The sequence below is a fragment of the Trachurus japonicus genome, chromosome 6, assembly GCF_045865225.1.
Source record: "Trachurus japonicus isolate A0001 chromosome 6, Traja_1.0".
In the NCBI taxonomy this organism is placed as follows: domain Eukaryota; kingdom Metazoa; phylum Chordata; class Actinopteri; order Carangiformes; family Carangidae; genus Trachurus; species Trachurus japonicus.
Window position 1 is genome coordinate 12368039 of NC_140912.1, and position 15279 is coordinate 12383317.

At 41.4% G+C, this 15279-nt stretch overlaps 1 protein-coding gene across 1 annotated transcript; it reads left to right on the plus strand.

Moving 5' to 3' along the window:
• Nucleotides 1-1075: 1075 nt before the first annotated feature.
• Nucleotides 1076-13496, plus strand: myo5c (myosin VC). The gene is made up of 40 exons (XM_085778860.1): nucleotides 1076-1232; nucleotides 1609-1719; nucleotides 1842-2013; nucleotides 2111-2255; nucleotides 2335-2491; nucleotides 2734-2877; nucleotides 2953-3034; nucleotides 3509-3616; nucleotides 3706-3812; nucleotides 3923-4188; nucleotides 4285-4366; nucleotides 4461-4601; nucleotides 4701-4823; nucleotides 4968-5051; nucleotides 5188-5319; nucleotides 5454-5551; nucleotides 5669-5755; nucleotides 6325-6436; nucleotides 6541-6752; nucleotides 7416-7581; nucleotides 7688-7834; nucleotides 7922-8086; nucleotides 8209-8302; nucleotides 8390-8453; nucleotides 8559-8833; nucleotides 8918-8981; nucleotides 9073-9153; nucleotides 9277-9457; nucleotides 9566-9659; nucleotides 9754-9817; nucleotides 9901-10069; nucleotides 10162-10246; nucleotides 10886-10984; nucleotides 11173-11327; nucleotides 11643-11732; nucleotides 11827-11977; nucleotides 12076-12361; nucleotides 12438-12612; nucleotides 12698-12778; nucleotides 12862-13496. The coding sequence occupies exons 1-40, from the start codon at nucleotides 1200-1202 to the stop codon at nucleotides 13012-13014; spliced, it is 5235 nt and encodes a 1744-aa protein (XP_085634986.1). The 5' UTR covers nucleotides 1076-1199; the 3' UTR covers nucleotides 13015-13496.
• Nucleotides 13497-15279: the final 1783 nt, after the last annotated feature.

The window sequence follows — 15279 nt, forward strand, 5'->3', positions numbered from 1 at the left end:
TGATCCCTGATTGCATTGGGATTTAAAAATGTACATGTAACTGTCGCCTGTGTTTTATTTGCATTTTACACACTCACAACATGATGCTGATGAATCATCCTATAATTTTTTTTCATGTGTTCATCCTTGGTCTGGATTGTGAAATGCACAATATATCAAATTGCCTCAAAGTGTTGATATTTATGCTTTCTGGCTTACCTTCACAGTTGTGCACACAAAGTATCTGGTAATGTGTTTACTTATGACTATGTGGGTCAAGTTAGTGTAAGGTGGTGAAATATTTACTTTTTTCAATCTAAAAAAAAAAAAATCGTTTTTGTTTAACAACTTGTGGCGGGCAGTGGTTGGGATGTGGTCACATATGGTGAGCTGGCTGAGACTCTATCCGGTTTCTTTTGTTTTCAGAGTCCTTGGTCAAACGAACACACCCACTCTGTCGACCTACTGTCACAAGACGGGAGGGAGGGAGGGCGGGGTCTGGTAGTCAAAGTCCGCAGCAGGTGAGCGACAAGCACAAGACATCCAGGAAGAGACGAGACACGCCGAGGACCTGAGTGACGGGGCTTTCACAATAAAAGCTGCTGCTTCTTTGTTTAACTATCCTTCACAGTTCTGCTTCCCAACCTTTTGGCTCGCGACCCATTTTAAATAAACAAGTAGTCTACTGTCATGACCCCTGACTGTACCTACTGATTATTATTTATCAGTCATTATTATAAAAAAAAAGGATAATTCGTTAAAAGCAAAATTAACAATAGGTATTATGGTTCAACTATAATCCCTTTTGTCTTCTAGTGACGTTTTACATATCTAGGCTTATCCTTCCCGACTTAAATAATGCTGGCAAACAGATTTACCATTTAAATTAATGCATGTAAGACAAGTAATACACAAATTATTTATTGGCAGGAAATAAATAGTTAAGTGGATGTCATTTAGAGCAACAGCATAAAACTAATAATACTCAAGGAGTAGGGTACATTTTAAAACTTTAAAAACAGGTTTTTGGATTATTTACTTAAATTTATTTTGAAATTTTACAACCGGAAAGTGATTTACCTGTGTTTAACTTTCGGCTTGGGATCCAGGCATAGTTGTGTGAGTGAGGAGGAAATCCATTGGTAACCTGGCAGACAGAGTGGTAGAACAGGTGATAAACAAAACCATAGCAGAGAAATATTTCAGCAGTAGACTAATGCATGAACATGGCTGTGTTGGAGCTGTACACCGAGGTAAGAGAAAAGCTGCTGCTGTTATCACAGTCGACTCAACATTTCCTGCAGTAGCCTACTTACTGAGACATATGGAAACTTTGTTACAGCTAAGGAGAGGTGTTGGGATGTAGAGTATGCTCTGTCCATAGGAATTTAAAGTCTAAATGCTCAACTGTTTGCTTTTATCTAACTTCTTTTAATGTAAATGTTAATAATTTTATAACAGACATTAGGATATACCACTAAAACTTAGGGAAAAAAAGGTCCATGGTTTTGTGTTCATGTTTACATAGTCACTTCCTTACATATGATGTTGACTTTTTTTTTTTTTTTTTAAGTAATTTCTTTTGTGAGGTATTTATTAACCTGTTACCCTTGACTTCCCGTCCCTCAGTACAACAGGGTGTGGATCCCAGATCCAGAAGATGTGTGGAAATCAGCTGAGATCATGAGAGATTTTCATTTTGGGGATAATGTTCTTGAACTGCTTCTTGAAGATGGCACAGTAAGTACAATGTGACTAATAAAGCCATCACATGCAGCCGCGGTGAGTTTATGATGTTGAGTTTATGATGGTGAGAAACGACAGCTGACCTGACTCTTTTACATAACCTGTCGTCATGAAAGGAGCACTACTACCCCGTTGACCCGTCAAAACCACAACTCCCTCCTCTTCGCAACCCTGACATCTTGGTTGGGGAGAACGACCTCACTGCTCTCAGCTACCTCCATGAGCCCGCTGTTCTACACAATCTCAGAGTGCGATTTGTGGAGTCCAAGATCATCTACACCTACTGTGGTACAGTTGCACTGAACAATAAATATCCAAGCCCTGAGGTGTAGGCTGTTGGCCGTTTGTGCTTTTGCCTCAACCTGTGTTGTTTCCTCATTTTCAGGTATTATACTGGTGGCTGTAAATCCCTACAAACAGCTGCATATCTATGGAGATGCAATCATTCATGCCTACTCAGGCCAGAACATGGGAGACATGGACCCTCATATATTTGCAGTGGCAGAGGAGGCTTACAAACAGATGGCAAGGTAAATACAACTTCAAATAGTCACATGAAGTACAATATACATTTTAGTAATAGCATTCACACACCCTTTTCTTGCTCAGAAACCACAAGAACCAGTCCATCATTGTCAGTGGTGAATCTGGAGCTGGTAAAACTGTGTCTGCCCGGTATGCTATGAGGTACTTTGCTGTCGTAAGCAAATCTGGCAGCAAGACTCGAGTTGAAGACAAAGTCCTGGCATCCAATCCAATCACAGAGGTACGGTTCTTTCCACTACACTGGCCATGTTTTAACACCGTGACTACGCTAAAGGTATAAGCTTCCATTTGTTTGAGCCCATTTATACATTAAGATGACTAATACATGCAGAAACCCCTTTCCAAAATCCTAACATGTTGTATCGTTCTAGAGTATGTCAAGTGACTGGCTTTATTAATATTAATACAAATTTAAGTATCAAAAAAAGATGACTAATAAAATCTTTCTTGCTCCTGTTTCAGGCAATAGGAAATGCAAAGACGACCAGGAATGATAACAGCAGCCGATTTGGGAAATACACAGAGATCGGCTTTGACAGGAAGTACCGGATCATCGGAGCGAACATGAGGACCTACCTCTTAGAGAAATCCAGAGTCGTTTTTCAGGTAGGTGAGATCTATTGCTGCTCATTAGTGTGTTTTCATTTCTCGTTCATAATAATGATTTTCTCTCTTCTCCAGGCAGACAACGAGCGAAACTACCACATTTTCTACCAGATGTGTTCCTGTGCTCACCTGCCAGAGTTCAAGAACCTAAGACTGTGTGAGTGTCAGGACTCAGTGTTGGTGCAGCATGTTTGAGATGGAGCTTTTACTGTTTTATTGCTTTTTTTTATTATTATTGATGATTAATCTGATTCACTTAAAACAGATGTTTAAATCTTACAGTTGTAAAAACATTAATGAGGGCAGGGCCGTTGCTAGGAATTCTGGGCCCCTTGAAGGAATACTAAAGTGGGCCCCTGCCCCTCACTTTTTTTCTTAGACTACGTATGTATTATCATTTTTTATTTAGCCTACTTTGTTTTGATGCTAATGCAGCATTACTATGAGTATTAGTCAGGGTCTAAGCAGAATAATTCAGTCATACAAAGATTAGAGTACTGGGGTTTTTTGTGGGCCCTCCCGGGCGCTGGACCCCTAGAATTATCATCACCTTTCTCCCCTATACAACGGCCATACAACGGGATTATTATATTTTAAGTGCACTCAATCAATGTATTCCTTTTACCTGCAGTGAGTGCTGATAACTTCCAGTATACCTGCATGGGTGGTGACATCACTATTGAAGGTATAGATGACAAGAAAGACATGGAAGAGACTCGCCGGACTTTCTCACTGCTGGGTAAGAAGAGCGATGAGCGCAGTGACTTTCTTTTCATGTAACTCTTTATTTGAGCTTTAACCCCCTTCCCTCTCTCTCTCTATCTCCAGGGTTGAGGGAGGATTTTCAGGCTGACGTCTTCAGAGTTTTAGCAGCTATTCTGCATTTGGGGAACGTGGAGATCAGAAACTCTGGAGAGGACAGATCATCAGTTAGCGTGAGTCACCACAACTTCCCTGAGCGTTGAATTGCTTTTTTTGTGCGCAAGATTAGAAGGTTCAAACATTAACCAGGTTAAAGACAAAACTCTGTTTTTATATCCTTCAGCTCAGTGATCCGCACCTGGAGGTTTTCTGTGAGTTGCTGAGCGTGAGTGCAGACGGGCTGGTGCGTTGGCTGTGCCATCGGAGGATCGTTCTGGTGGCTGAGACGGTGGTGAAGCCGGTGCCCAAGGAGAGGGCAGTAAATGCCAGAGATGCCCTGGCCAAGCAGATCTATGCCCATCTCTTTGACTGTATTATTAACAGGATAAATACAGCACTGCAGGTCCCAGGAAAGCAACACGCTTTCATAGGTGTTCTGGACATTTATGGGTAATGCAAAAACAACACGTTTTCCTTCTGCTTTTTCATACATTCATGTCTCTTTTCCTGCTGTTCTGACATTTATTTGGTGTCCTGTGTCCTCAGCTTTGAAACATTTGACATCAACAGCTTTGAACAGTTTTGTATCAACTACGCAAATGAAAAGCTTCAGCAGCAGTTTAACTTGGTATGCAACGCCACAAACCAAAATCAATGCAGAACACTAGCACGCAACTCTTTATCATCTCTGAGGATTATGCTGCTGTGTCTCTTATTTTCAGCATGTGTTCAAGCTGGAGCAGGAGGAGTACATGAAAGAGGACATCCCATGGACGCTCATAGATTTCTATGACAACCAGCCGGTCATTGACCTGATTGAAGCAAAGATGGGGATCCTCGACTTGTTGGATGAAGAGTGTTTGGTAAGATTGAATGGACGTGATTGGGACTTAATCTTCTGCTCTGTAGTTTTATTTTTCCTTGACATCTCCATCTCTTCTATGCTTCTCTTTACTGCACAGTTTCCTCAGGGCACCGACAGAAGCTGGCTGCAGAAACTCTACAACTACCTGGACACCAGCCCTCTGTTTGAGAAGCCCAGGTTATCAAATGAGGCTTTTGTGATACAACACTTTGCCGACAAGGTGGAGTCTGACGACCCTTGAAAACCCATCAGGGGCATAGTAGAACTTTAAAATGACTCTTACAGTTATTAACAGTTAATGGATTTGGATTAATTGTTAATAGCAGACTATTTTTTAACTAAGTCATTCTATTTCCTTTTCCAGGTTGAGTATCAGTGCAGAGGTTTTCTTGAAAAGAACAGAGACACTCTCTATGAAGAACTGGTAGATATTATGAGAACCAGTAAGGTAATCAAAGCTCCTGTTTAATTTTGCTTTTTAATCGTTTAATACACCACTTTGGTCACAAAACCAAAATGCTGTAAAAATGTTCAACGCAGCATTGGGTGTTAACAGTCTCTCTCCTGATTTCAACTGTTATCAGCTTCCTTTTCTGGCCAACTTTTTCCAAGAGGAGGAGCCAAACACTGTGACCAGTAAAGGTGTCAAAGTGAGGCCTGCCAGGCCGGGGCTGAAACCAGCCAATAAACAGCTGAGAACCTCTGTGGGAGATAAGGTGAAATGTTTACTCTCTCACTGCTCCCTGCAGATTATTGACACTCCAGTCCTGTATTTGGAAGTGTGTATGAGATACAGCTGAGTTCCCATTTCACATTTGTTCTCTCTGACGAACTTTGTTGCCAAATGTAGTTTCGCAGCTCCCTGTCCTTGCTGATGGAAACACTGAATGCTACCACCCCGCACTATGTGCGCTGCATTAAGCCAAATGATGAAAAGCTCCCATTTGAGTGAGTACTTATGGAGCAATGATTGAAATATTCCACACTCGTTGTTTGAAGTATTCACTGAATCATTTGCATACAGTAGTATTTTTGCTGAAGTGAACATTTGCTTGTTTTTTTAAGATATGACTCCAGGAGGGTGGTGCAGCAGCTGCGAGCCTGCGGAGTCCTTGAAACTATTCGTATCAGCGCGCAAAGCTATCCATCCAGGTGATTCTCCACCATCTAACTCTGTCACTATCAGCTAAATTATCACATTCTGGCTAATGGGATTTTTTGGTTTCCCTCCTCAAATTCATCAAATACACAATCCAAAAACTCCAAAATGCTCTCCTGGACAAGTTGTGACCTGCACATTCACCACGCTATGAGATAATAACGGAACGTTACGAGACAGAGTTGTTTTCGAGGCAAATGCAGAGACTGCTTGCCGAAAAACTGCCCCCGACAGGAACACGCATCAGCTGTTTTGCATGAATTTACCTCTAAAACAGCTCTGTCTTGTAATGTTATGTTATTGTTACTTGTCCACCACAGCATTTTGGAGTTGTTGGATTGTGTATTTGATGAGTTTGATGAGGGAAACCAAGAAATCCCATTAGCCTCCGTAGCGTAGCTCTGAGCAGCTCACGGCTCTGCTCCGCCGTTCTAAAAATAGCTTGCACCAACAATTAAAGGTAACGAAACCTACTCCTAAAACTATAGGGATTATGGCAATGGGCCAATTTGCCAAAATGTTGAACTACCCCTTTAATAGTGAACATGTTTTTTGTTTGCAGGTGGACATACATAGAGTTTTACAGTCGATACAGCATCCTGATGTCACATCAGGAGGCCGACATCACTGACAAGAAACAGACCTGCAAGAACGTGCTGCAGAGGTTGATTCAGGTTAGCAGTATCCTTGAACTCCGCCTTTTAACACACAATTGTCCTGCATTTTTCCACACCACATGTTTTGTTTATCACTTTGGCCTCATGTCCTTGATCTCCAGGACCCCAACCAGTACAAGTTTGGTCGCACAAAGATCTTCTTTCGGGCCGGTCAGGTAGCTTATCTAGAGAAGCTGCGACTGGACAGACTCCGTGGAGCCTGTGTCACCATCCAGAAACACGTCCGCGGGTGGAGCCAGAGGAGGAAGTACCTGCGCATGAGAGAGGCAGCCATCATCCTCCAACAGTACATCCGTGGGAAGCGGACAATCCGGTTAGAAGCAATTAAAAACAATATTGTTGTCACTAGGAATGTCACGATTACTTGTTATACCAATTAGGACTCTGACTTGAATGCCAAATTAATTGATCGTAAAGATTCTTATTTACTTTCACATGAAAAATTTGATGTTGGAACCTTATTGTGCAGATGTGTCACCAGATAAACAAAGGTAAACTAAACAGATACTAAAACATTTAAACTAACGTAACATTGACATTGGTAGGAATTATAAATGTTGACCGTGTTATATTACGATAAAAACAATAATGACAGCAAAACAAAAGTGCAAAAAACTTTTCATAGATAAACGCAAACAATGTATAGATGAGAAACAAATGGGATGATGAATAGTTTCAAATGTGTTTTACAGGAGATTAAGAACTCGGTCATAAAATAGATACTTGAAATATTTTGTGTAAGCTACAAGAGGAAGGTTATTTTGAAGCTATATTTGATTTTACACATTCATAGTGTTGTGAAATTAATTAATGCATATTAATCATGATAATCGTAGTACCATGATTATTTCTCTGACAATAATTGTACCAAGAAAATTTATAATCGTGACATCCCTAGTTGTCACACATCCTCGGCTCCGTTATACCAACTAGGACTCTGACATCACACCTGCTTCTTTTCTTTGTAAACCTCCAGGAAAACAGTGAATCCTGCAACACTGAAGCAGGGCTGGGCAGCGCTGGTGATCCAGAGACACTGGAGAGGTTACCGCATGAGACAGATCTACCAGGTAGTCCGCCTGGCCTCCGTCACCATCCAGGCCTTCACACGAGGTTGGATAGCTCGTAAACGGTACAAGAAGGTGAGAAACTGATCATTGATTCAATATTCGTATTATTTATCATGATGAAAATTCACAATGTCATCACATGAGATTGATGCCCTGCCATCCCTCCGTTACCTATCAGATGATGAAAGAGCACAAAGCCCTGGTTCTCCAGAAGTACGCCAGAGCATGGCTGGCCCGCCGGCGCTTTCAGACCATGCGTCGGCTGGTGATCAACGTTCAGCTTTCGTACAGAGTGCAGCAGCTCAGAAAGAAGATTGAAGAGCAGGTAAAGATGCTACTTACAGTAAGTTATATTACCTGTGGGTTTTATGCAGAAGACATAACGTGTATGACTCCCTGTAACCATTTACAGAGTAAAGAGAACCGTGGGTTGGTAGAGAGACTGACCAGCTTGGCAAACACCCACTCTCAAAGTGTGGAGAGACTTCAGGGCCTGGAGGCACAGCTGGAAAAGTCAAGCAGCCAGAGGGCAACTCTGGAAGTGAGGGAGAAGAAAGTGAAAGAGGATGCTTCTCTGGTCAGTCTTGAAGTTCCTGCTAAACATTCAAATCAGTTGTTTGTGTTTCAGCAGCTTTTTGTTTGCTGCTTTAAACATTGTAAGCCTTTAGAATAAAACAAATATTTCCACTTGCACTCTAGAAAATTGAACAGATTCAAAAGGAGATGGAAGTACTGACCCAGGAAAAGCAGAACCTGGAGAAACAGTTTAAAGCTTCCACCAAAGAGACCAAAGGTAATAGGAGTAAAGTTTCCTGGCTTTGCTCCTTCTTCTACAATACGAGCAATAATCATTTTAATGACCTGTTTTAAACACTTGCAGAGAGCTTTGATCAAATAAAAAGGAATCTTCTGGATGAGAAAGAAAATGAAGCAAGGCTCAGAAAGTACGTCACAAAAATGTGCCATCTTTTTTGGTTTCATTCAACCACTACAAATTTGGGCTTGTTTGATTATTCAGATTAGTGATGACCTTACATAACTCTTGGCAGGATCGCAGAGAACAACATTGAGATCCAGAGACAGGACCATGAGAAGGAGGTTCAGATTCTGAAAGAGGAGATCAAGAGACTGAAAGAGGAGCGAGTGAGTCTGCAGAGGAAGATAGAGGAGGGAGGTCAGGTGAACTCCGACCTGCAGGAACAAGTCATCCAGCTCTCCAAACACGTCAAGGCCATTCCTGAGCTACGCAGAGATCTGAACAACCTGCAGAATCAGAGGAATAACATGGACCGAAAGATGAAGCAGCAGTCGGAACAAGCAAGAGGTACAGACAGTACAGACAGCCCCTTTAAATATGATACATCGTCATAGCACACAGGAGAAGTAACCCCTGAATACTTTTCTGCAGCTAAAATGAACGAGATTACCAGACAACTTGTTGGCGGTGTTGTTGAAGAGGAGGTTCTTTTAGGGTAAACAAGATTTTTTAGTTTTTTCCTTTCACTCATGTAGTTATTCTTCACCTCATTTAGAAACGTAACCTCCCACACTGTTTCTCTGAAGGCTAACTCCAGATGACCCTGAGAAGATTTACGAGCTCGAAGATTTTCTGCCAGCCTTTGAAGGCCTGCACAAAGCTACCAGGTCTATATGTCTTTGCTGTTAACCTCTGCAGCCTTTTCACTTAATATCTATCTAGTGAGTGTTGTGACATACAACACTGCATACAGTCAACCCTGTTAAACATGGCTCCCCCTCTGATGGCAGAATACTGGAGAACCACCAGAGGGAGCAAAAGGAAAGCTATGAGACCCAGCTGGAGGGCTTGCAGTTGAAAGTGGACCACCTTAAAAATGAGAACAACAAGCTGCAAAGCCTGTTCCAGGAGAAAAGTAGCGTCAACGAGGATATTCGCCAAGAAGTGTCCAGGCTGAGCAGTGAGAATTCAGTGCGTTACTGTATGATTGACTGAATTCACATTTGATTTCTTATCATAGGTGAGGTGCAGAGCGTACCATGATCATCATGATCTGTCCTCGATTTAATGTATCCACAGATGATACCAGAGCTGAAACTGCAGGTTTCAGAGCTTCAGAGACAAAAACAAGAGCTTGAGATCCATATAGAGGAGCAGAACCAAGAGCTAGCAGGTAGATCCGAGTGCATTTTGTCCCAAGATGTTCTTTTTTCAGATCAGTGTTTTACATCTTCTTTATATTTTTTATTTTATTTTCCATCCTACAGAGAAAACTGAGGAGATCACCAACACTCTTCAAATAAAAATTGAAGAGGAGAGCTCACAGCGCAGGTAATACACTCAGATTGAAGTCTGTTCTTTGATTAAAGATGGGACGTCATCTCTGAGGCCGTCTGATTTTTGCCGCTTTACAGGCACTTTGAGGAGAAAGCTGAAGAGCTGGAGGAGGTGAAGAGGGAGCTGCTGGGCCAAGTAGAGGAGCTGGAAGAGGAGACTGATCACTTGAAAAGACTGCAACTGATGCAGAGCGAAGCCAAGAGCAAACTGAGAGAGGAGACGTCACGGTTGACTGCTGAGAACATGGTATGTGGAGATATGAAAGGTTGAGGGCCACAGTATGAGTGCGGTAATGCATATCTTGAATTTAATGGAGACAGTTTTGTGTTTTCTTCTAGGACTTTGAAGAGCAGCTCGACCAGAAAGACAGATTAATAAAGAAACTTCAGAATCGCATTAAGAGCCTGGAGACATCACAGAAAGGTAGTGTTGTGGTTTGTAGTTGTTGATTGTCTAATGCAGTGTTTTTCAACCTTGGGGTCGGGACCCCATGTGGGATCGCCTGGAATTCAAATGGGGTCGCCTGAAATCTCTAGTAATTGAAAAAATATATTTAATTAAAAACACCACACACAATCTTAAACAACTGTATTCTATCCACCTTTTTCCGAACGTCAAAAACGTAAGACGGTTTTGCTCTCCCGGTGTAATTGTATGTTTACGTTTCCATGGTTTCAGTAGTCGCGGTGCCAGCTTTTAACAATGGATATCACACAAATGGACATCCATGTTAAAAGCCAGCGTTAATAGATCCATGCGTTTACTGCAACTATGACAACTACTGAAACCATGGAAATGTAAAGATACAAGTCCACCGGAGGAGCAAAACCGGCTTCCGGCTTTGACGTTCAGAAACTTGTGGATACTTTCACTTTCTCGAATATAAATCAAGTTAAAATAAAATGCAGCATATAAAAATATCTGAGCTGACGCATCTTGATTGACAACGGGGTTGCCAGGAAGGAATTTGTGATGTCAAAACGGGGTCACGAGCCAAGAAAGGTTGGGAACCACTGGTCTAATGAATCAAACATCTTATTCACCTTGTTGTTTCTCACATAGCCAAGCAAACGCCTGCGCCTGCGATTCCTAAAGATTTCCTCGGCATGTTGGAGTACAAGAGAGAGGACGAACATAGGCTGATTCAAAACATCGTTCTGGGTAATCTCAACCCCTGTTTTTATTATACTGTATTATGTGGTCACATTAATTTTGCAAGTGTGATTTGTCACTTTTCTCCCATTGCTGGTGTAGACTGGATCCCTTATGAGTTTGATCAGACATGAGCAGACAAATATAATACGATTTAAATACATATCTCTTTCAAACATGTCACAATCTGCCCGCAGACCTGAAGCCCAGGGGTGTGGTGGTCAACCTGATCCCAGGTCTGCCTGCCTACATCCTCTTCATGTGTATCCGTCATGCTGACTATCTGAGTGATGAAGCCAAACTCAAGTCTCTTATGAGTTCAGTCATAAATGCTGTCAAAAAAGTCATCATGGTAAGATTAGTTATAAACCTATCAGACCTTATCGGCATGGAGTGAAAAGTAAATATTATAAATTATTATTATACATCAGTCATGACCATATCTAATGTTGTGTAGTATTATGACACCAGTTTAGTTTGCCCTTGTTATTTGATTTTGACATATTGTTGATCTGAAAAAAACTTTACAAGTTGCATTAATAAGATAAAAAGTTACATCCCTAAATGATAAGAAATGTTATAAAACTTTTATTACATTATACTATTATTTAATATATACTATAATAAGAATTAAAAAAAATACACATCTGCCATTTTTGTTTTTCAGAATCACCACAAAGACTTTGAGCTGTTGTCCTTCTGGCTCTCAAACGTGTATCAGCTGCTCAACTGTCTGAAGCAGTACAGCGGGGAGGAGGTTGGGATTTCCTCTGTTTCATTTGTTTTTACTCTCTTATACTCAGTTTCAGGCATATTTGATGTTCTTTTCTTTTTCTGTCTGTTTACAAAAGGAGTTCATGAGACAAAATACTCCCCGTCAGACAAAGAACTGCTTGCAGAACTTCGATTTGTCAGAACACAGACAGATTCTCAGCGACCTGGCCATCCACATCTACCATCAGTTTATCAGCGTCATGGAAAAGGATCTCACTCCTGCAATTGGTATTTTCCACCGTCTATTATTACCATGTACAAATTGTGTTAGTGGTTAACCTTTATAATCATCTTCAATTGTGCTTCTTTACTGTTTTGACCTACAGTGCCTGGTATGTTGGAGCATGAGAGTTTGCAGGGGATTTCTAGCATGAAGCCGACGGGCTTCAGGAAACGCTCCAACAGCATCTACGATGACTTAGAGACCTACACCATCTCCTCCATCATTCAGAAGCTCAGTGTTTTGCACTCCACCATGACTCAGCATGGCATGGAGCAGGGCCTCATCAAACAGGTTGTCAAACAACTGTTCTTCCTGGTGGGCGCGACCACCCTCAACAACATGATGCTACGCAAAGATATGTGTTCCTGCAGGAAGGGAATGCAAATCAGGTCTGGCTTTGTTTTTTGGGTTATATCAATAACAGACAGAAAAAAGTTCAGTTTCATAGTGTCGTTGTTCCTGTAGGTGTAACATCAGTTACCTGGAGGAGTGGCTGAAGGAGAAGGAACTGCAGAGCTCTAATGCCATCGACACCCTGAAGCCACTGTCCCAGGCCGCCTGGCTGCTGCAAGTCAACAAGTCCACAGATGACGACGCCAAGGAGATCAGTGAGACGTGCACTGAACTCAACCCTGTTCAGGTACTTGATTCACTAACATACACACATTTTGATATTAAAAACTCCAGCATCACTATCATCAAAACAAAACTTATTGTTTTTATAGATTGTCAAGATTTTGAACTCATATACACCCATTGATGATTTTGAGAAAAGAGTGACGTCATCATTTGTCCGCAAAGTTCAGGTGAGCTCTGTCGATTTTCAGATTTAAATGCCATGAGCCTTTTTTTTCACTTCACTTAGTAACATGTCCTGCTCTTATTTCAGTCACTACTACAAGATCGTGAAGGTGGCACGCAGCTGATGCTGGACACAGATTATCGTTTCCAGGTCACGTTTCCTTTCTGCCCGTCCTCGCAGGCTGTGGAGCAGCTGCAGGTCCCGAGCAGTCTTCATCTGGGCTTTCTGACCAGGATCTGACCCAGCCAGCGTTTGACCTTTCATTCAGTTCACTTGACTGAGTCGTAGTCCAATAGCCTATGGCTGCGTACTATTGTATAGTATATACATATTGACACTTTTGATAATAAACAGTGTATGCAATGTATTTAAATTATATAGGGCTTTAGCCAAGGTTTAAAATGCCTCCCTAGTGCACTCCCCCATCAGAAACAAATAAACACATTTTTTTAAACAATTCATTTTTGAAATTATTTATTTTAGTACACAAGTATCAATTTCCCTCTTTTGTATGACAGTATATTATAAATCTTTGGGTTTTTAATTGCTCAGACAGAACAAGATGTCTGAAAACATCAGTTTGAACAGTGGAAAATCAGTTTAACCAATCCTGAAAATAATCACCCTAATTTTTATTACAAAAGATTACAATTCACAGCCTTCTTTACACTGCTGTGATTAAACATTTCTTTTGATTTCTTTGTTATTTTGTTGACTTAAAAGTAGTCACATTTATATATACTGATTCTAAAAGATTCTATGCTATGATTGTGGTAAATACCCACTGTATGCTTTTTTTCAGTGTAGTGTAACATCTTTTTAGATTGTTGTCCACACATTTTTCTTCCTTTTTTTTCATTTTAGGGAGCTTTTTTAAGACCTGGCCAGGGACAACAGATGGAAAGTAGTTTTATAGTTTTAGTTTTTGATCAATCACTGTTCAATGACCATGATCATTTTTGGAGAAATGTTAAGATTATAATGGTTGTACATTATGTGTAATGTTCAGGCTAGAAGTTTTCTAAAGTTGTCTGAAACTTTTCTCTTTCCATGCTCCTCCTGGCCACAAATTACACTCTACACCCCACAAACATGTGCGTCAAGTCAGTCACGCACACACTCTAACATACATGCAAAATCAGGCTGACACAAGCAGTCAGACTTTTCAGACATCAACACACGCACACATATTCCTTAGACCCAGTTATTGAAGCTGTTCTCAGATCAGATTGTGCCACATATTAGACTTTAATGTGTACCTCTGTATCTCCCTGTCGTTGTGAAGACTTCTCTGTCCTACATCTGACAACTGGTTTTGTAAAGATTTGACTATACACTTAAAAGCAACTACAACAGTATATCTAGGAAATACATCTCAAAGACTTTTTTTAATGTTGATGAAAAGAAGAAAAAAAGAGAAGAAAAATAGTGGGAGAGAAAGTCAGTTCAGATGGTGTTGGATGAGGCCTCCCTGCTCCTCTTCCACCTCTGTGGTTTCCTCAGCCCCAGAGAGAGGCAGACTCTTGTCCATGTTGACCTCTCTGGTGTGGGGGCCGTGTCTTCTTGGGGAGGCTGGTGTTTCCTCCTCTCTGCCTCGAGCTCTGCGGTCAGCTCACAGTTCAGTGAGAGCTGACTGTTGAGCTGAGTACTCAGCTCTGTCAACTCTTTCGTCAGGGCCAGGTAATGCGATGCTTTTTGTTTGATGTCGATCTCCATTACCCTGGCATCTTGAACCTCCTTTAGTTGCTTCAGCTCATTCTGCAGGTCCTCGGCCTTCTGTATGTGGACTGTATTTCTGAGGGTGTCTTGGTATGAAGCTCTTTTCTCAAGTACTTCTTGGAGAGCAATGCTCTTCTGTCTCTCTGCCTCAAGCTCTGTGGTGAGCTTAGAGTTGAGTGTGAGCTGATTGTTGTTGAGCTGAGATTTCAGCTTTCGTTTCAATTCTGAATTCGCCTTTGCGTTAGTTTTAAGAAAGTTTGAAAACGTAATGACTAAAAATCACACAATGCGCTCTGATCAGATGCTGTTTCAGTAATGTGTGTGTCATGAGCTATCATTATCTCTTCTAAGTATTGCCTGATGATGTCACAACAGACATTTTGACTTGAAGCTGAGTGTTCCATGATTTCATGTAGCTTGGCTATTTATCTATTTTTAGTGCCACGGGGCTAACGCTAACTTGCTAACGGCTATGAAATAACTGTCAATGGTGTTATGGTATGTTTCTGTCTGCCTCAGCCTGGGGTGCGTCTATCGTCATGGCAACCACCTCAAATTGCCATGGCAACCTCTGAGCCTCAGGTCAGAGCCACAGCTGAGACAGGGACTCCTCTGATATCTCTGCTGTTTATCTACATCTGACCCCTGTCTCTAATACATTTATATGAAGAGTCTGTGAAACACAACCACACACACGCACCCTCCTCACAGGTAACTTGATGTGATTACAGGTGATCAATGTCACTGCTCAGAGAGATGATCATGTGTGTGTCTGATTAGCTCTGT